The sequence below is a fragment of the Hyperolius riggenbachi genome, chromosome 7, assembly GCF_040937935.1.
Source record: "Hyperolius riggenbachi isolate aHypRig1 chromosome 7, aHypRig1.pri, whole genome shotgun sequence".
Taxonomy (NCBI): domain Eukaryota; kingdom Metazoa; phylum Chordata; class Amphibia; order Anura; family Hyperoliidae; genus Hyperolius; species Hyperolius riggenbachi.
Window position 1 is genome coordinate 291,133,460 of NC_090652.1, and position 21,761 is coordinate 291,155,220.

The 21,761-nt window shown below is 46.2% G+C and overlaps 1 protein-coding gene across 1 annotated transcript in view; it reads right to left on the reverse strand.

The window, feature by feature from the left end:
* The window catches only part of RAB3GAP1 (RAB3 GTPase activating protein catalytic subunit 1), a 210,495-nt gene extending 191,811 nt beyond the window's left edge, over positions 1–18,684 (reverse strand). The window contains exons 1-5 of the mRNA XM_068245930.1: positions 18,599–18,684; positions 16,464–16,519; positions 14,162–14,237; positions 10,125–10,257; positions 7,363–7,441 (exon numbers count right to left, since the gene is read on the reverse strand). Coding sequence (XP_068102031.1) covers positions 7,363–7,441; positions 10,125–10,257; positions 14,162–14,237; positions 16,464–16,519; positions 18,599–18,616 — 362 coding nt within the window. The 5' untranslated portion in view covers positions 18,617–18,684. The remainder of the gene's footprint in view (positions 1–7,362; positions 7,442–10,124; positions 10,258–14,161; positions 14,238–16,463; positions 16,520–18,598) is intronic.
* Positions 18,685–21,761: the final 3,077 nt, after the last annotated feature.

The following is a 21,761-nucleotide window of genomic DNA, read 5'->3' on the forward strand; positions in this document are numbered from 1 at the left end:
GCCCTAATGGGTGGAGGTAGGGAGTTCCATAGTGTCGGAGCGGCTCTTGAGAAGTCTTGGAGGCGTGCATGGGACTGGGTGATGCGGGGGACGGTCAGGCGAAGTTCATTGGAGGAGCGGAGTGAGCGGCTTGGTGTGTATCTCTGAGTAAGATCAGAAATGTAGGTTGGACAGGTTTTGTGGATGGATTTGTAGGTCAGACACAATATCTTGAATCTGATTCTGGACTGGATAGGAAGCCAGTGGAGGGATTCACGGAGGGGAGTCGCCCTGGTGGAGCGATGGGAGGAGTGGATAATTCTGGCAGCCGCATTCATGATGGACTGCAGTGGGGCTATTCGGGTCTTAGGGAGTCCAGACAGAAGGGCATTGCAGTAGTCGAGGCGGGAAATTATGAGGGCATGGATGAGGAGTTTGGTGGTGGCAGGGGTCAGGAAAGGGCGAATCTTACAGATGTTACGAAGGTGGAAGTTGCAGGACTTTGTGAGGTTTTGGATGTGGGGAGTGAAGGAGAGTGACAGGGTGACAACCAGACAGCGGGCTTGAGAGGTAGGGTGAATAGTAGTGTGGTTAACAGTGACCTGCACATCTGGGAGGTCCAGGGATGACCGGGGTGGGAAGATCATAAATTCCGTTTTGTCTAGATTTAGTTTTAGGAACCTAGCGGACATCCAGGAGGAGATGGCAGATAGGCAGGAGGAGACCTTGTCCATGGTAGTGGTGGATATGTCAGGGGTGTGGAGATAGATTTGGGTGTCAATAGAAAACAGTTCCTGAATGGCTATAGCCAAGAAAACAGTATTCAAAAACATACGCAAAGAATGTTCTTACAATAGCAGATGTGAGGTATAAAGTGGTAGATATTAGCAAAGGAAGTTGTATAGAAATTGTTGATGCAGCACACATCCATAGATATCCATCCTTCAAACAAGACCCCAACAGCAAACTTATTCTGCATGTGAACATTATTGGTAGTGGTTCCACTGATCAATAAAGTCTGCAGCACCAATCGCACGCTGAAAGGACACTTCAATGGCTCAGTAATTAGTTATCCACAGTCTTATGCAGTATATCACCAAGTCTGATAGCAAAATCCAGCAAGTTGCAGTGAATAGCATATGCTTTGCTGTATGGTGTTCCAAAAGTTGCGCCAGAAACGCCAATCGCACGCATCTGATGTGGCGCAGTATACAGATGTACAAGAGGTATTGCGAAGATTCAGCAGATATCTTTGGGTAACACAGGATTTTCTTCAAAAAATGTTCCAGAGGTACACCAGAAGCACCGAACATGCGCTGTTAGTATGACGCAATACAGTAGCGTGCAAGTGGTATCGTAATGGAGTCGGTTACTTATCGGTTTGTGGTTAGCCGCAAACACTCCGGCAGACAGTGTATTTAAGCTGCTGTTGGTTCGAGCGGGCTGGGCCAGCAGCAGGAGCGGACAACAGTGCTGCGTTACAGGATAGTTAGGCAAACCGGCATGGTATTCCCTGAGGGTGAAAGCGTAGTGTGACGTCTACATGTTACGCCCCGCGACTTCTTCAGGACGTGTAGCACACGCATTACAGAGTGCCCATCTTCGGGAGTACTCGGGCTACCAAAGCCTCCCGTCGTGAAACAACTCATCAGCCCAATACTGCTAATGGGGGTGATGGCACGGGAACGAGGGGGCTGCGAGGGGAACAGGAAGGCTCCGTAAGACCCAGAGCCTTCCCTCTCCTTAGGTGAATATCTGTTTTTTTTCACTTCTAGCTTCCTTTAAAGAGAACCTGAACTGAAAATAAAAAGTCAAAATACCCATACACAGGTCATGCTTACCTCCTGTGTAGTCTACTACTCAATCTCTTTCTCCTCTCCTGCATCCCATTTGTCCACTGTGATCAATGGAATTCTCCATCCTCCATTTTAAAAATGGCCATTACCCCACAACAGCTTCCTGGTCAGCACACTGTTAAACTGTAATATCGCCCACCTGAGCCATAGGGAAACATGGACATTACCTTGCACATTCAGTTGTAACTGATAGCTGCTGATATATAACCAACAGCAACTGGTATATTTCAGTTCTGAGAAAATATTGGGAAGGGATCACTGTAAGAAGAAAATGGTGAGCTTCTGAGAGGAACTGTCGGCAAGGTAAGTATATAATATTCATTTGCAGCTACGTCATGTCTTTATTTTAAATAATTTTACTCAGTTCAGGTTCCCTTTAAGCTCCACTGTTTTCAAATCAATGGTGCCCATTAAATATCCAATTTCCCCAACGATCGACTGTCCAGTTAATTGTTGTGATCAATTGGAAACAATCGTTTGGGCCCCCCAATTGAAGAAAAAATGATAACAATACAATCAGGCCAAAAGAAGCGTTCCAAAATTCAAATCAACAGAACGATCAAAAGAGGATCACTTGTTATCGATTGTCAGCATTGATGGCACCTGACCTGATCATATGGTCAGTCACCCGGGAGATTGTACCGTTAATGGCCACCTTTAGTATTGATGCTGAAAAATACAGCAGGTTCTCAGTGATAGGATTCAGAGACATAGCAATAAGATGTTGTTTGGGTGGTGATACCTTTAATGACTAACTGTGCAAGATTTCTTTGCAAGGTTTTGAAACTCTAAAGTTTCTTCTTCAGGCATGATACAGAACTGGATCAGGAGTGGTAGGATTGTGATCCAGAAAATGCTAATGCAAACCAAATTTTATATACACTAAACTATGGTCCCCCAATAAAAATCATAGTAATTGGAGCAGTACAGTGGTGTAGTGGTTAGCACTAGAGTTCTAAGGTGCCAGAGCCCCTGATGAGTCACATGCAGTGACGAAACCGGTAGGGGGTGGCTTGGAGCAGCGAGGAGGATAACAAGTACGAGAGACGCCGGACACGCTGGAGATAAGGAGTGAGCCGAGCCGTGGCCCTGGAGGGGAGATCGGTAGTATGCTTGTGACATGCTTTTTACAGAGTTTGTGATGTACGCGCATTATGAAGTTATTAAATGTATGTTTTTACACATTGGAAGTCTTTGTGCTTTGCTCTGAGGTACATATGTGATAAGGATACTGAAAGGGCTTACGCTTGTGACAAGAAGACACTAAACAGAAGGCTGTGTAGTGATGACCCTGCCGGCTGTGTATTAGACATATTGACGGTGAGCAGGGAGTACATCAGATTGGAGGGGAGAGCCTGTGTTTAGTTGGTGTTGGTGGTGGTGGTCCCCGCCCCCCTAACCTCACAAGTAGTGTGAACCTGGTTGTGCCTACACTAGAGGGGTGTTTACCTTTGCATAGCAGTCTGCACTATCATCTTGCTTTGTGTTTACTTTTGAGGTGTATCTGTACCCAGGAGAGACTCAGTGGGAAAAAGTCGACTCTTGGATGTATAGACTGAGCGCAAGCTCTTTTGAATAGAGTTCTAAGGTGGCCACACACGATACAATAAAATGATATAAAGAAAAAAAAAATTTTAGCAAAAAAAAAAAAAAACACCCAAAGAAAGCCTAATTGGTGGCGTAAAAACAAGATATAGATGAATTAATTGTGGTAAGTAGTTATAAAGTTATTGGTGAATGAATGGGAGGTGAAAGTTGCTCGGATGCATGAGGTGAAACAACACTGAAGGCTGAAGTGGTTAAACAAAAAATTCCCACTACAGTCAACAGAAAATGTTATAACTATGTTCCACATACAAATAAATAAAAGTCCTGCCTTTGTCCCACTTAGGCCCGGTTCACATTAGCGTTCGCTATCCGGATTTTCCGGGTCTGATCCGGACCGCATACTGTACAAACGGAACGTACGTTCCGCATAGCAATGTAAAGTCTATGCGGACGTTCACACGTGTCCGTTCCGTACAGTACGGAGCCGGATCAGATCCGGACTCTTTTCCAACATGCGCTATTTTTTGGGTCCGGATCTCCGGCCCACGCACCCGGACCGGAGCCCGGACCTGAGCCTGACAGCACCATCAGGAACACAGAAACCAATGGGGAACGGAAGGCACAGAACACACTGCCTACAAAAACCTGACGTTCTACCCCATTTCCTATGCATATGCAAGCGGCCATTTCGGATGGGTACACATGGGCCAAGCATGTCTGGAGTGGAGCAGCAGTGACAGACGTGCTGGAGCTGTTTGGCAGAATGTCGGGGGTGGAGGTGAGGCCTACAGCGGAGGAACCTGATTCTACACGTGCACCAGGTGCACCTTCTGCTGACCCCAACATTTTTTTTTTTTATTTTGGTTTTTTTTTCCCAAGGATCCGGATGGCAGCCTGATACAAACGGACCGGATCCGGATCGGAACCGTACGGTTCTGATCAGGATCAGGTCAGGATCCGATCAGGATCCGGTCCGTTTATTTGCCAAAACGCAAGTGTGAACGGGGCCTAAGCTGTGTCTGCAAACATGAGTCACAATATACATCACACTATACAGAGAAGACCTGTGCTGCCAACACAAGTTCTACATCACTTATCTTATGTAAATAGCCACGCATGCTGTTAGCTCAACTTACCAAGAGCGGAAGTATTCTGAGGTGATTTTTAGCACTGGGGAAACCGATACATTAAAAAAAAACAAAAAAAAAAAACCACTGGCGCATCCTACTATAGTAACTCCTGTACCCCAAGCACAGAATCTTTGAACGGGATCTCCTGATCTCCGATCACCGGAGACCTTGTCTCGCTACATGATATAAAAAAAAAAAAAAAAAAAAAAAAAAAAAAAACGGCTGTGCTGCCCCCTGGCAGATTTTAATAAACGACCAGGAGGGTTAATGGCAGTATGTTTGTTTAGGCTGAAGTTCCTCTTTAAACTTGTATGAAACTCAGCATTTTAAAAGGTTCTTCACAGTATAAAGCCTGGTATACATCATGGAATTTTCCATCAGATAGATGGGTCGACAGATAATTTCCGACATCGGATTTCCGATCGTTTTTCTGATCAATTTTCTGATCACTTCTATGTAAATCGATCAGAAAAGCTATTGGTAATCGGATCGGTTGGAAATTATCTATTTGATCCATCTATCTGACGGGAAATTGCATGGTGTGTATCAGGCTTAAAACCTCCTAGAAGAAAAAAAAATTGGTAGCAGAACAGCATTCAAACTGTTAAAGAGAACCCGAGGTGGGTTTGAAGAATATTATCTGCATACAGAGGCTGGATCTGCCTATACAGCCCAGCCTCTGTTGCTTTCCCAAACCCCTCTAAGGTCCCCCTGCACTCTTCAATCCCTCATAAATCACAGTCACGCTGCTGACAAACAGCTTGTCAGAGCTGGCTGTGTTTATCTCTCTAGTGTCAGTCTGCTGCTCTCCCGGCCTCCTGCAGAACTCCAGACCCCGCCTGCATCCCTTCCCTCCCTGCTGATTGGAGGGAAGGGACGGGGCAGGGACCGGAGCTATGCAGAAGGCGGGGGAGCAGCTGAGACTGACACTACAGATGTAAACACAGCCTCACAGCACGGCTGTGATATATGAGGGATTGCAGAGTGCAGGGGGACCTTAGTGGGGTTTGGGATAGCAACAGAGGCTGGGCTGTATAGGCAGATCCAGCCTCTGTATGCAGATAACATTCTTTAAACACACCTCGGGTTCTCTTTAAACACAGACCTTTCTTCTTCAGTGTGAAAATTAGCTCTAATGCCAAAGTTGAGGATGTGATTACATTATCTTGTTTGTTTTCTCATCAGCCACTATTCGTAAATATTGCTATCAGTGTTTCAGCTGAATATAAGCAGAAAGTGTACACAGGAAAAGACACATTCTCACTGGATACAACATATTAAAGAGACTCCGTAACAAAAATTGCATCCTGTTTTTTATCATCCTACAAGTTCCAAAAGCTATTCTAATGTGTTCTGGCTTACTGCAGCACGTTCTACTATCACCATCTCTGTAATAAATCAACTTCTCTCTCTCTTGTCAGACTTGTCAGCCTGTGTCTGGAAGGCTGCCAAGTTCTTCAGTGTTGTGGTTCTGTGATGCATCTCCCCGCTCCAGGCCCCTCTCTGCACACTGCCTGTGTATTATTTAGATTAGGACAGCTTCTCTCTTATCTTTTACAAGCTGGATAAATCCTCCTCTGAGCTGGCTGGGCTTTCACATACTGAGGAATTACAGACAAGGGCAAAGCTGTCTGCACTCCGCAGGAAGAAACAGCCTGACACTTCAGTGGAAGATAGCTGCAGGGGGAAAGAAACACACAAATGATCTCTTGAGATTCAAAAGGAAGGCTGTATACAGCCTGCTTGTGTATGGATGTATTTTCTATGTGTGGACGTACTGTACATCAACCTACTTCCTGTTTTGGTGGCCATTTTGTTTGTTTATAAACAAACTTTTAAAAACTGTTTTTAACCACTTTTAATGCGGCGAGGAGCGGCGAAATTGTGACAGAGGGTAATAGGAGATGTCCCCTAACGCACTGGTATGTTTACTTTTGTGCGATTTTAACAATACAGATTCTCTTTAAAGTATATAAATACAGCAGGTATGCAATAAATTACAATGGCAGCTTTCAGAACAGATAAACTGTACTTTGGGAACTTGTAATTTGTAAGCGAACAAGAACACATCAGTATAATCAGCACCCATTTTGCATTGTACGATGTGAACCCTTTCTAACAACGACCATCTGCAAACTATGTGGTGCACGACAATTACTGCAACAGCATGGTCATTCAAGACACTGTACAGACTGCAGAAATACAGACTGTATTCTATATTATTTTAAGTTATACAGTTCATTCAAAGCTTACGCAGCAAAGCTGTCCTTGTGACAAAAGTTATTTGTCAACTAACAATATTTGTACACACGGTCTTGCATGAACCATAGCTGCCTTAACAGGTCTGTCAGGATAAGCCATGCAGCCATTTTGAAGGCTCATACACACACTCAACAAAAGTCTTTTAAATGCACGATTATCAAACAACTTGAAGAAGTTGGACAACTTTTGTCAAGTAAAAGACGTGCAAACAACAAGGCGTCATCACTGATAAGAGGCGACCAACGGCTGATAAGACGCAGCTAAAGTCAATCCAACTTGTCAGCATAGCGTAATATGTTGCCACTTCATAAATACAATAAATAAACAAACTGTTGGATTGACTTGAGCTGCGTCTTATCAGTTGTTGGTCGCCTCTTATCAGTGATAACGCCTTGTCGTTTGCACGTCTTTTACTTGACAAAAGTTGTCCAAATTCTTCAAGTTGTTTGATAATCGTGCATTTAAAAGACTTGTTGTTGAGCGTGTATATGTGGCTTTACACGAGTTATCTAGGCTGTGTGGTTAGATTAACTCTGTGTCTTTCACCTCTATCGCGCACACATTTATTCCTCTAGAGAAGTACCTACCATCGAACGAGGCAGTGAGCGACTGGAGGGAAGTCATTGTTCGTACACAGCATGTCTTGCATACACATGGGTAAATTATCTAGGGAGGGAAAACAGAAAAAGGAAAGAGTTCAGAATTCATCAGATTTAAAAATGTAATGGATGCCTGAAAAGCTGGCTAACCCCAAAGAGCTTTCCAGGGATAAAAGGTGCTTCCCATAATAGGTGACCGATCATAAATTGCACAGTTCATTTTCTAATGACAGGTCCACTTTAAATCCGGGTCAATCAATACAGTCCTCCATATGCCTCCTGGAGTGCAGCAAAAAATTCAGTGGGACTTCCTGCCTATAATGCCCCAATACAGCTGCTCAACTACTCTGGCCTAGTCTTCAAACCAGAGCACGCTGCCACCTCCAACAAGTAACTACCGGTAACATCATCCGCATTCTACACATCCAGACAGAGAGGTAAACCGGACCCGGGCTTCTGACACCAGCAGCTGTTAAAGGACAACTGTAGTGAGAGCCATACAGAGGCTGGCATATTTATTTCATTTTAAAACAATACTAAATGCCTGGCAGTCCTGTTGATTTATTTGGCTGCAGTAGTTTCTGAATAACATCAGAAACAAGCATGCAAAAACAAGCATGCAGCTAATCTTGTCAGATCTGACAATATTGTCAGAAACACCTGATATGCTGCATGCTAATTCAGGGTCTATGGCTAAAAGTATTAGAGGCAGAGGATCAGCAGGGCTGCCAGGAAACTGGTATGGTTTAAAAATAAATAAATATGGCAGCCTCCATATCCCTCTCGCTTAACCACCTTAGCGGTATGGACAAGCTCAGCTCGTCCATTACCGCCAGAGGGTGCCGCTCAGGCCCTGCTGGGCCGATTTTGATAAAATAAAAAGCAGCACACGCAGCCGGCACTTTGCCAGCCGCGTGTGCTACCTGATCGCCGCCGCAGCGGCGAAAGAGGGTCCCCCCAGCCGCCCGAGCCCTGCGCAGCCGGAAAAAAATAGTTCCGGCCAGCGCTAAGAGCTGGATCGGAGGCGGCTGACGTCCATGACGTCACTCCGCTCGTCGCCATGGCGACGAGGAAAGCCAAACAAGGAAGGCTGCTCATTGCAGCCTTCCTTGTTAATTCTGATCGCCGGAGGCGATCGGAATTATGCTTCAGGAGCGCCCTCTAGTGGGCTTTCATGCAGCCAACTTTCAGTTGGCTGCATGAAATAGTTTTTTTTTTTAATTAAAAAAAAAACCCTCCCGCAGCCGCCCTGGCGATCTCAATAGAACGCCAGGGTGGTTAAAGGACATCTGAGGTGAAAATAACCTGATGAGATAAACCATTGCATCTATCCTCCTTCTCCTAAAAATGCATTTTTAAGATATCCCAGAGTTTTATTTTATATTTAAATCTAGTTTTTACTGTTGCATTGTCTCTGCTCTGTGACACATGCATTGGAGTATGCCTGAGCTCAAATCTATGAACTATTGACTCTTTTTGTATCTCTTTCCTGTTCTCAGAAGCCATTTACTGATTGGAAAGTGTTTTATGACTGTAATTCCTCATTAGTGAGGGTTATGCTATAGTCTGACCCGGTCCCGACCCAGACAGAAACGGTCACTTGCATACCTGATGTTTAACTCTTTCAGGCAGAAAAAGAAAAAAAGGAACACAGCATAGTTATTTGTGTGCTAGGCACTGTACATACCCATGTCTATCTCATCATGTCACATACCACTTCGGGTATCCTTTAAGTTGTCTTTTAATTTATCTACAACTGTGACATCAGCACTCTTTCCTCACCCTGCCCACTCTGTTGTCCGTTGTAGGCCACTTCAGTGGCCTTCCTGCCTCTTGCACAGCAACAGAACACAATGATCCTGCACTGTCATTTCAGAAAGATCCACCTCTGGTGACAGTCCTTGTAAGTGTGTATGAGGATTAGAAGGTGCCCAGGTGACCCCGCCCACCTTCACCGTATCCACAGGTGGGAGCAGAGGGAGGAGCTGGGTGAGATCAGTTGAATTTGTTGTGCATAGATCTCTGGATCATGTGACTGACTTTTCCAGAAGAAATTTCTTTGGAATGGCTGCATGAAATATGAACATTTTCTGAGCAATGGCTTAGCTACCTATTCATCTTTGTGCTAACAATGACAGATTTGAGACAGTGAGCTACAGCTTTAATTAAAGAAAACTTGTAACTAAAAAAAGTTCCCCTGGGGGGTACTCGCCTCGGGTGGGGGAAGCCTCCGGATCCTATCGAGGCTTCCTCCGTCCTCCTGTGTCCCACGGTGGTCTCGCTGTGCCCCTCCGAACAGCGGGGATGTAAATATTTACCTTCCTGACTCCAGCGCTGGTGCAGTATCGGCTCTCCGCTCGGAGATAGGCGGAAATAGCTGATCGCTATTGGTCCGCTCTACTGCTTAGGCGTAAGTTTCCTGTGCCTGCGTAGTAGAGCAGACCCGACGGAGAATCGGCTATTTCCGCCTATCTCCGTGCTGAGAGATGCAACAGCGCCCCCGCTGGAGCCAGGGAAGGTAACTATAGCAAGCCTTGTCAGGCTTGTCGAGCCTGGATTGCGGGACGCTCCGGGGTAGCCAGCGCTGGACTGCCTGCAGCTACAGGGATGGGGGAAGCCTCATTGGGACCCTGAGACTTCCCCCTCCTGAGGTAAGTACCCCCTAGGGGACTTTTTTTTTTTATTACAAAGTCTCTTTAATAGTTTAATAATCATTAATTAACAATCCTGGTGCCAGTGTGATTTGTTACCTTCTCCTTCATCATCCTTCTCCTCCTTGTCACTCGTCTCCTGGACCAGAAAGTGGTGCTTGATGCTGAATTTGAAATCAGCAAATAAAACTTCCTCTCCTTTCTCGTCCCACACCCCGGTGGTGTATTCTCCCTGCAACACAGATCACAGGAACAGTGTGGAGGGGACATTTCATCAGGACAGAGGCTCCAAAAACTACAGGAAAAAGGAGAGCAGCCCAGAGCAACCAATCAGGTTTCAGCTACTGAATGAAACAAAAGTTACAACTGGTTACTTTGGTCAACCGTCCCACATTTACGTATGTCAGTCAGTTTCTTGCCCAATAAGCCACAGTGCCTTTTAAAGTGGACCTGAACTCTTGCACAGGACAGAAGGAAAAACACAGAGAAATGCACATTTTATGTATATAGAGAGTTTAGCCTGTCCACTTCCTCTGTGACTCATGACAACTGTAATTTGATATCTCAGCTGTGTCTGCTGGTTGCCATGGCAGAACAGCTAATATGTAAACACAGGGTGCGAACCCTGTCTGCTGCTTCCATGACAGCAGGAAGTAGACACACTTTAGATGTATTGCAGGATTTGTATTGGCTGTAACAAACAATTGTTTTTCTTTAAAGCTTATTATGCTGCTGCTTATCTTTTAGAGCAGAGAGGAAGTTCCGAGTTCAGGACCGCTTTAAAGAGACACTGAAGCGAAAATAAATGTATGATATAATGATTTGTATGTGTAGTACAGCTAAGAAATAAAACATTAGGAACAGAGACATAAGTCTAATATTGTTTCCAGTACAGAAAGAGTTAAGAAACTCTAGTTATCTATGCAAAAAAGCCATTGAGCTCCACCACTTTCAAAGTGCAGAGAGCTCTGTGTTCTGAAGCTTGTAATCTCAACTGTCAGACACTTTATCTTCGTTTTCTTTCCAGAGGACAGGTCAATAGTTCACAAGACTGCTGTGTAAAATAATTTGGAATACTGAGTAGTGTGCAAACTGCAAATATTAGAGAATGATGCAATGTTATAAAAAAAAACTATATAACTGAAAATAAAAATATGAGACTATTTTCTTTGCTACTAATCTTCTAGTAATTATCCGTACTACACAACCAATTCATGATATCATAATTTTTTTTATACTTCAGTGTCTCTTTAACCTGCCTGGCGTTCTATTAAGATCGCCAGGCAGGCTGCGGGAGGGTTTTTTTTTAATAAAAAAAAAACTATTTCATGCAGCCAACTGAAAGTTGGCTGCATGAAAGCCCACTAGAGGGCGCTCCGGAGGCGTTCTTCCGATCGCCTCCGGCGCCCAGAATAAACAAGGAAGGCCGCAATGAGCGGCCTTCCTTGTTTTGCTTACATCGTCGCCATAGCGACGAGCGGAGTGACGTCATCGACGTCAGCCGACGTCCTGACGTCAGCCGCCTCCGATCCAGCCCTTAGCGCTGGCCGGAACTTTTTGTTCCGGCTACGCTGGGCTCAGGCGGCTGGGGGGACCCTCTTTCGCCGCTGCTCGCGGCGGATCGCCGCAGAGCGGCGGCGATCAGGCAGCACACGCGGCTGGCAAAGTGCCGGCTGCGTGTGCTGCTTTTTATTTGAGCCAAATCGGCCCAGCAGGGCCTGAGCGGCAGGCTCCGGCGGTACTGGACGAGCTGAGCTCGTCCAGACCGCCCAGCAGGTTAAGAAGCACAAAATACAAAAGGCTGCAACTGTGCGCTATTAAATGAAACCACAAGTGAGAAGGATATGGTGACTGGCATATTTACTTCCGTTTGGACAACACCAGTTGCCTGACAGTCCTGGTAATCTCTTTGGCTCCAGTTGTGTCTGAATTACACACCTGAAACTTGCAGCTAATCCAGTCTGACTTCAGTCAGAGTACCTGATCTGCATGCTAATTTGAAGTCTATAGCTAAAGGTGACCTTACACTATGCTATATTCCCCAGCAGGTTCAATCACTGCGATCAAATCTGCTGAGGATTGATGCTCCATGTCTGATTGTAATTTGATTGATTTCTAGACCAACATTACCAATCAGACAGGACCTGTTTTTGGCAGTAAAAGGGGGAGGGGTGAGGCGAGGGGCAGGGTGGAGTCTATGCAGTGCAGCCTAGAGCTGCTCACAGGTCCCCCAGGTGTCCCCACTGCTAATGCTGCAATCCCCGCCCCCTCAGCTATCTGGCTGACACGCTCCCGCCTGTGTGCTTCCGATGCCCATACTCCGTGACCCGGCTGCCAGGTCATAGGGTTTGGGCACTGGATGATGACAGAAGCACAAAGGAGGCAGTGCGCCAGCTGGATAGGCGAGTGTGACTTTGTTCCGCTGTGCTAATTGTCTGCTGGGGCCCTGGGGAGAGCAGTATTAACAGGGTGGACACCTGAGAAAGCAAAGCAATTACTGATTGGTAATAGATCTATTAAAAATCAGTGCAATAGTGAGATCAGGAGCGGCACACCTTTCCGTATTGTGTGGGGGTGCTGAACCTTAGATGCAAAGCAACATCCGATAATATTCCAAAAGTCCAAAGATAGGTTCGCACACCAGCTTTTCAAATAAGCCAAAGATTAATTTCCCGACGTGCTCAAAACGTGGTCCCCTCTCTGATCAGCCTCTGATTAGGGATGAAATTATTGCTGCCACAATCTGCACACTGATTTTTAATAGGTTCGCACACCAGCTTTTCAAATAAGCCAAAGATTAATTTATGTCATCATAATGCGTCAACACTATGCATGACAATTGTTTCGGGGCCACGCAGGGTCCCCTTCCTCAGATAAGTGTAGACAAAACAATTTGTCTGCACTTATCTGAGGAAGGGGACCCTGCATGGCCCCGAAACAATTGTCATGCATAGTGTTGACGCATTAGGATGAAAAAAATTAATCTTTGGCTTATTTGAAAAGCTGGTGTGCGAACCTATTAAAAATCAGTGTGCCGATTGTGGCAGCAATAATTTCATCCCTAATCAGAGGCTGATGCTAGTGTATGGAGAGGTGTGCAGTCTCACCTCCCTTGACTGCTTATCCCTCCGTTCACCTATGAACAGCTGCAGTATCCTAAGACGCTCAACGCCCTTTGACCCGGTCCCGGCACATGTGGCTCCTTTGTGACCGCGCTCCCCTCTCGTCATAATCAATGTTCTGATGCATCCCCAGCGCGGTCACAAAGGAGCCGACCCAGCATACAGCACATGTGCGGCAACCAAGTCAAAAGGTGTCGCCCATCTTAGGATACTGCAGCCATTTCTAGGTGAATGGAGAGGGAGGCAGCGACAAGGTAGGTGTGGTAAGAGACCGCACACCTCCCCATACACTAACATAGCGTCTCACTAAAACAAGCCTCAAAATATAAGACATCCACGAAAATAAGCCCTAGCAGATTTTTTAAAGGAAAAATTAATATAAGACAGTGTCTTATTTTCGGGGAAACACGGTAGAAGTATTAGAGGCGGAGGATCAACAGGACAGCAATGTAATCCGCATTATTTAAAAGGAAATACATATGGCAGCCTCCATACTCCTCTCACTTCAAGTGTGCTTTAACCTGTACCTGAGATGGGAATGAAAAAAAAAAAAATACCAAAAATACCAAAAAGCCCCCTCCAGGCTTCTTGCTCTCTCGCCGTCCTCCGCCGCCACTGCCTGGTTCATCTGCAACTTGCCCCGGAAAATCCTCCAGTCGGGGTCAGACAGCGCAGGTGCAGACCAGTCACGCGCGCTCCCGTCGCGCTCCTATCACCAGGACTGTTCTGCGCCTGCACAGTAACACGGCGCAGAATGCTCGCGGTGACTAGAGTGCGGCTCAGCCATACATGCGCAGTTGGCCCCGGACAGGATGATTTTTACGGGGCCAACTGCAGAAGAAACAGAAGGCAGAGGAGGACGAAGAGGGAGTGACAAGCCTGGGAGGGGGCTGGAGGAAGCCCCAGACACCTCAGGTCTTGGAAGGAATTCAGAATAAGAAAAACGATCTGCATAAACTACAGAAATAAGTAATTGAATAAGGCAAGTACAGTTATTGTCCTAGACAAATTTACCTTCTCAGACAGCTTTCTCAAGGGCTCTCCAATGAGTTTCCAGTCGTTGAAGACCTCTTCCACTTTGGAAATAAACCTACAGGGGGGGGGGGGACAGCAGCAGTACAGATGAGAGTGATATTAGTGAGAGTGACAGCAGGGGGCAGCAGAACACAGGGGACTGGGTTGCCTATGCTTTTCTCCAGCTGGAAAAGGCAGAATACACAGCATGTGTATTGCTACTCTGTACCCGGTTTGCTCTACAGTACCGTATCACCACGGATAAGGCAACCTTTTCTTATCCAAATGTTGGGCTAAGAGTGTGGAAGGAGGAAGGGGGGGGGGGGGGAGTCTGTTGGCTTATCTGTTTGTAATATACTATAAGGGTGGAGCCCCCTACGCAGAATACTTGCATTGGAAGCATACCCGTAACCATAGCTACCTCTTCTCACTCCAGCTTGAGTCATTACTTCTCCCCGGCAGGTTCATAACTAGCAGCTACAGGTTCACATGACAGGGAGACTGGAGCTCTTGCTGCAAATTACCAAGCTGGCGGGGAGTTTGCGGTGATGTTTCCCAGAGGCCGGAGAACATCGTTTAACACAATCATGCTAAAGGATGTTACCCCAGCGGCGATAATCTACCAATACGCCGGATCGGCTCGTTAAGACCCCCAACAACTCCGCGCAAAGTACCGTAATTGTTTACTTCCCGTTCGCAGCCGTCGTGGAGTCACGTGACGCCACGAGCCGGAAGAGGCATCCCTTGATGACTGTCGTCAAGGGAATGTCGCTGGACCCGTCGCGTGGCGAGTCTGTAGCTTTAAAGGGAACACGAGGTGAGAGACATATGGAGGCTGGCATATTTATTTCCTTTTAAACAATGCACATTGCCTAGTTGTCCTGCTGATCCATTGCCTCTAATACATTAAGCCAAAGACCCTGAACAAGCATGCCATTCAGGTGTTTTTGACAGCTCCATGCTTGTGTCAGGGGTGTGATTCAGACACTACAGACCAGATACATCAGCAGGACAGCCAGGCAACTGGTATTGTTTAAAAGAAAACCTGAACTGTGAGACCTATGGAAGCTGCCATATTTCCTTTTAAACAATACCAGTTGCCTGGCTGTCCTGCTGATGTATCTGGTCTATAGTGTCTGAATCACACACCTGAAACAAGCATGCAGCTAATCTTGTCAGATTTGTTATGGCTGTCTGATCTGATGCATGTTTGTTCAGGGTCTAGGGCTAAGCCCCATATACACCATACAATTTTTTGTCCGATTCAATTCATTGATTCGATTCAATCCGACATGTCCCATCGGGATTCGATTCAATTTGCCACTGCAAAACAATAGCAAATTGAATCGAATTGAATCCCGATCGGACATGTCAGATTAGATTCTTTGATTCGATTAAATTTGCTATTGTTTTGCAATGGCAAATTGAATCGAATTGAATCCCGATCGGACATTTCGGATTGAATCGAACAAAAAATTGTATGGTGTAGATGGGGCTTAAAACTTTATCAGTAGGACAGCCAGGCAATTTGCATTATTTAAAAAGAAATAAACATGTCAGCCTCCATATCCCTCTCACCTCGGGTTCCCTTTAAAAGGAAATAAATATGGCAGCTTCCATATACCTCTCATATGCAAGGAGAGAGCGATTTCCGGCATACTTCCAACCAATGCTCTACGTGGGGGGCTAGGGTGACACATTGGGGGGCTCAGCCCACTGGGGATCGCTTCAAGAGTTTTAACATGATGTATTAAAAATATAGATCTTTGAATACTTTCATGTTTTTTCATATTTTTACTCTGACGGACTTCCTATATTTCACCATTGCGAAAGCAACTCTGTCTGACTGTCAGCTGCTACTTAGATGGCCGGGATTTCTACTGACTGCTGCGTACACATGCCAGGATACCCACAGAGCTGATACAGGATTATGCAATTTTTTTTTATGCAATGCAAATGCTATAAAACGGATTGATGAAATGAAGTGAAGGTGGGATTTGATTGGTCTATTTTCAAGCTGCACGTTTGCATAATCCTGCCATCTACTCGGATTCATTTGCATCTCATTATTTGACTGCGCACACACAGTGCTGCCTCCTGGTGTCAGTCTGAATGAAAAGCAGGGATTGTGTTACTAATACAAATATCTGTCACAGTCGATGAAGGGTGTGTTAATTTAAATAAAAATGTTTTTCTTGACTAAGTAAAGGGTTCTCCAAAATTCTTTGAGTCAGAAGCTGTTTAGTAAATCAGGCTCAGGGAGCAATTCTTACTACTGTGATGTTTTTAGTGATAAACTTACCTTTCCCATTCTGAAGCTGTGGTGAAGTCAGTGATCTCAAATACCTCCGATTCAGGCTGTAGGACAGAACGGTTATAAAGTGCTTTACTGACAGACTCCTATATGACAGAGTGGTAAACAGACTCCAATATGACAAAGAGACAGACTCCAATATGACAGAGAGACAGACAAACTACTATACAACAAAGTGACAACCTAGAGATGCGTACACAAGTCGGATTTTTCCAAACGACCGGTCGTTTGGACGTCAAATCGGGCGTGTGTACAAACGGTTGTTCAGCTGATAAGACTGGTTTTGATGGATCAGCTTGTCATATAGATTCCTATATGACAGAATGACAGACTCCTATATGACATAGTGACAGTCACACTACTGTATTACAGAGTAACAGACAGACTCCTATATTACAGAGTGAGTGACAGACTCCCATATACGACAGAGTGACGGACTTCAATATCGGGCTATATGACAGAATGACAGACTCCTTTATGACAGAGTGAAAGACACACTTCTATATGACAGAGAGACAGTCAAACTCCTATATGACAGAAAGACAGACAGACTCCTATATGACAGAGAGACTCCTATATGACAGAGTGATAGACAGACACCTATATATGACTGAGTGACAGGCTCCTATATGACAGAGTGACAAACAGACTCCTATATGACAGAGAGACAGACTCCCATATATGACAGCGTGACAGACAGACTCCCATATATGACAGCGTGACAGACAGACTCCTATATGACAAAGAGACAGGCTCCCATATGACAGAGTGACAGACAGACTCCTATTTGACAGAGTGATAGAAAGACTTCCATATGACAGAGACACAAACAGACTCCCATATGACAGACGTACAGACAGACTCCTATATGACAGACATACAGACAGACTCCTATATGACAGACATACAGACAGACTCCTATATGACAGACATACAGACAGACTCCTATATGACAGACATACAGACAGACTCCTATATGACAGACATACAGACAGACTCCTATATGACAGACAGACTGCTATATGACAGACAGACTCCTATATGACAGAGAGACAGACAGACTCCTATATGACAGAGATACAGACAGACTCCTATATGACAGAGTGACAGAGACTCCTATATGACTGACAGACTCCCGTATATAAGGCCTGGTGCACACCAGAGGAGTTTTTCTGAGCGTTTAGAGTTTTTGAAACCTCCTGCTAATGTTATCCTATGTGTCTATGCACACCGGAGTGATGAGGTTTTGTAAAAAAAAAAAAAACATAACATTACATTGGGAAGAGCTTTTGAAACCTCTAGCGTTTGGGGAGCTTTTTTGGTGTGTCTCAGCCCTTACAGAGTGACAGACTCACTCCTATTTGACAGAGAGACAGACTCTCATATATGACAGAGAGACAGACAGACTCCTATATGACAGACAGACTCCCATATGACAGAGTGACAGACTCCTATATGACAGAGTGATAGACTGACTCCTATATATGACTGAGTGACAGACTCCTATATGACAGAGAGACAGACTCCTATATGACAGAGTGACAAACAGACTCCCATATATGACAGCGTGACAAACAGACTCCTATATGACAAAGAGACAGGCTCCATATGACAGAGAGGCAGACAGACTCCCATATGAGAGACGGACAGACACCCATATGACAGAGACGGACAAACACCCATATGACAGAGAGGCAGACAGACTCCCCTATGACAGAGACGGACAGACACCCATATGACAGAGTGACAACCAAATAGACAGACTCCTATATGACAGACTCCCATATATGACAGAGTAACAGACAGACTCCTATATGACAGAGTGACAGAAAGACTTCTATATGACAGAGACACAAACAGACTCCCATATGACAGAGAGACAGACATACTCCTATATGACAGACAGGCTCCCATATATGACAGTGACAGACAGACTCCAGTCACAGTGGGGTTGTATACAACATTATAACACTCCTCACACACACTATACAGCACAGCCCATACAGGAAAGACTACACTGTACATAAAGTACAGAACACACTACAGTATACACAGCGCAACCTATACACACGTCACACACAGCTCAGAGCAGTGACAGATGTCAGCAGTACCCGGTTACTCACATCACTGTCCGCCGCCATCTTTGCTGACTGGTGACGTCACGGCCGGAGCTGCTGTGGAAGCGGAACCGCAGGAAAACATCCTCCGCCTGTCAGTGCGCGGCGCGGGGGATTCTGGGAGCTGCTGCTGCCTCAGAGTCAGTGTGTGCTGCGAGCCTGCGACTGCTGCGCTGACTGACATGCATTGCAAACTGCTGAGCTCCTCATTGCATGCCAGTATCCCCATCACACGCCATTATCCTCTCATCACACCTCACTGTCCTCTCATCCCATCTTACTGTCATATCACACCTCACTGTCATCCCACCCCAGTATCCCCATCACACCTCACTGTCCTCCCATCCCACCCCAGTATCCCCATCACAGCTTACTGTCCTCCATCCAACCTCAATGTCCTCCCATCCTAGTCCCCTCATCACATCTGTCCTCCTATCACACCTCACTGTCCTCCCATCCCACCCAGTATCCCGATCACACTGCACTGTATCCACATTACAAACCAATATCCTCCTATCACACCTCACTGTCCTCCCATCCCACCCCGTCCCCTCATCACACCTCACTGTCATCCCATCCCACCCCAGTCCCCTCATCACATCTTACTGTCCTCCCATCACACCTCACTGTCCTCCCATCCCACCCCAGTCCCCTCATCACATCTTACTTTCCTCCCATCACACCTCACTGTCCTCCCACCACACCCCAGTCCCCTCATCACATCTTTCTTTCCTCCCATCACACCTCACTGTCCTCCCATCACACCCCAGTCCCCTCATCACATCTTTCTTTCCTCCCATCACACCTCACTGTCCTCCCATCACACCCCAGTCCCCTCATCACATCTTACTTTCCTCCCATCACACCTCACTGTCCTCCCATCACACCCCAGTCCCCTCATCACATCTTTCTTTCCTCCCATCACACCCCAGTCCCCTCATCACCTTACTGTCCTCCTATCACACCTCACTGTCCTCCTATTACACCCAGTATCCCCATCACACTGCACTGTATTCACATTACACACCAATATCCATCACACCTCACTCTGTCCTCCCATCACACCTCAGTATCTGGACCACCCCCATAGTATTCTCTCATCACACCCCAATATCCCCATCACACCGCACTGTTTTCAAATTACTCATCAATATCCTCCTATCACACCTCACTGTCCTCCCATCACACCTCACTATCTTCCTTTTGCACCCCACCATCCTCTCACCACAAACTCCTGACTGTCCTCCCATCCTACCCCAGTATCCCCTCCACCCCCATAGTATTCTCTCATCACACCCCAGTATCCCCATCGCACTGCACTGTATCCACATTACAAACCAATATCCTCCTATCACACCTCACTGTCCTCCCATCCCACCCCAGTCCCCTCATCACATCTTACTGTCCTATCACACCTCACTGTCCTCCCATCCCACCCCAGTCCCCTCATCACATCTTACTGTCCTATCACACCTCACTGTCCTCCCATCCCACCCCAGTCCCCTCATCACATCTTACTGTCCTCCTTCCATCACACCTCACTGTCCTCCCAACCCCAGTCCCCTCATCACCTTGCTGTCCTCCTATCACACCTCACTGTCCTCCTATCACACCCAGTATCCCCATCACACCTCACTGTCCTCCCATCCCACCCAGTATCCCCATCACACGCCATTATCCCTCTATCACACCTCACTGTCCTCCCATCCCACCCCAGTATCCCCATCCCACCTCACTGTCCTCCCATCCCACCCCAGTCCCCTCATCACATCTTACTGTCCTCCTCCCATCACACCTCACTGTCCTCCCAACCCCAGTCCCCTCATCACCTTGCTGTCCTCCTATCACACCTCACTGTCCTCCTATCACACCCAGTATCTCCATCACACCTCACTGCCCTCCCAACCCCAGTCCCCTCATCACCTTGCTGTCCTCCTATCACACCTCACTGTCCTCCTATCACACCCAGTATCCCCATCACACCTCACTGTCCTCCCATCACACCCAGTATCCCCATCACACCTCACTGTCCTCCCATCACACCTCACTGTCCTCCTATCACACCCAGTATCCCCATCACACCACTGTCCTCTCATCACACCTCACTATCCTCCTTTTGCACCCCACCATCCTCTCACCACACGCTCCTGACTGTCCTCCCATCCCACCCCAGTATCCCCACCAGGGCCGGCGCTACCATAGAGGCAAAGGAGGCAGCTTCCCCAGGGCCCCAGAGCTTGTAGGGGCCCCCAGTGGCTACAAGAGGAAAAAAAATTTCAAATCGGCCTTAGGCCTCTTGCACAATCGGTTTTTACATCGGAATCGTTTTTTACATCCGATTCCGATTTGCAGTTTGCTCCCTGCACACTGCAAATCGGAATCTGAATTGGATGTAAAAACTGATTAAAAAGCGGAATCTGAATCGGAATCGCTTGCAGTGTGCAAGAGGCCTTATAGTTTTTGAGAAAATCGATTTTAAAGTTTCAAAGGAAAAAAAACACACATTTGAAAACTTGCCAGCTTTAATGGTTGATAGCAAATCCTAAACCCTAAATTTGCAGGATATGTTAAGGAGATCATTAGGAATAAGAGGAAAAAACAATTTTTCAAAAAGACCTTATAGTTTTTGAGAAAATCGATTTTAAAGTTTCGAAGGAAAAAAGTATACTTTTAAATGCGGTAAATGTCACTTTTTGTAACAAACCTAACGGTAGTGTAATTTTACATGCATCAAAAGAAAGAGCAATACATTTCCTGACGGGGTTTCCAGGGCGTCCATACGCAGCCGCAGCGCTTTGGCCAGGGATCGCTATACAGCCGCAATATGGCTGTATGAAGATCCCTGGCATTTTTTCCTATTTCCCCAATTTTTTTTATGTTTCGAGTGTGGGAATTTTTTTTTTCTAAAATGATGTGGGGTCCCCCCTCCTGAAACTTTTTAACCCCTTGTCCCCATGCAGGCTGGGATAGCCAGAATGTGGAGCTCCGACCGATTGGGGCTTCACACCCTGACTATATCAGCTGCAAAAAAGGTCCCCTAATGGCGATTTTTGTTCTGGGGTATATGTTGGGGGGGCCCCCCCAGGTTTATTTTGCCCTGGGGCCCCATTGTTGCTTAAACCGGCCCTGATCCCCACCACCCCCACAGTATTCTCTCATCACACCCCAG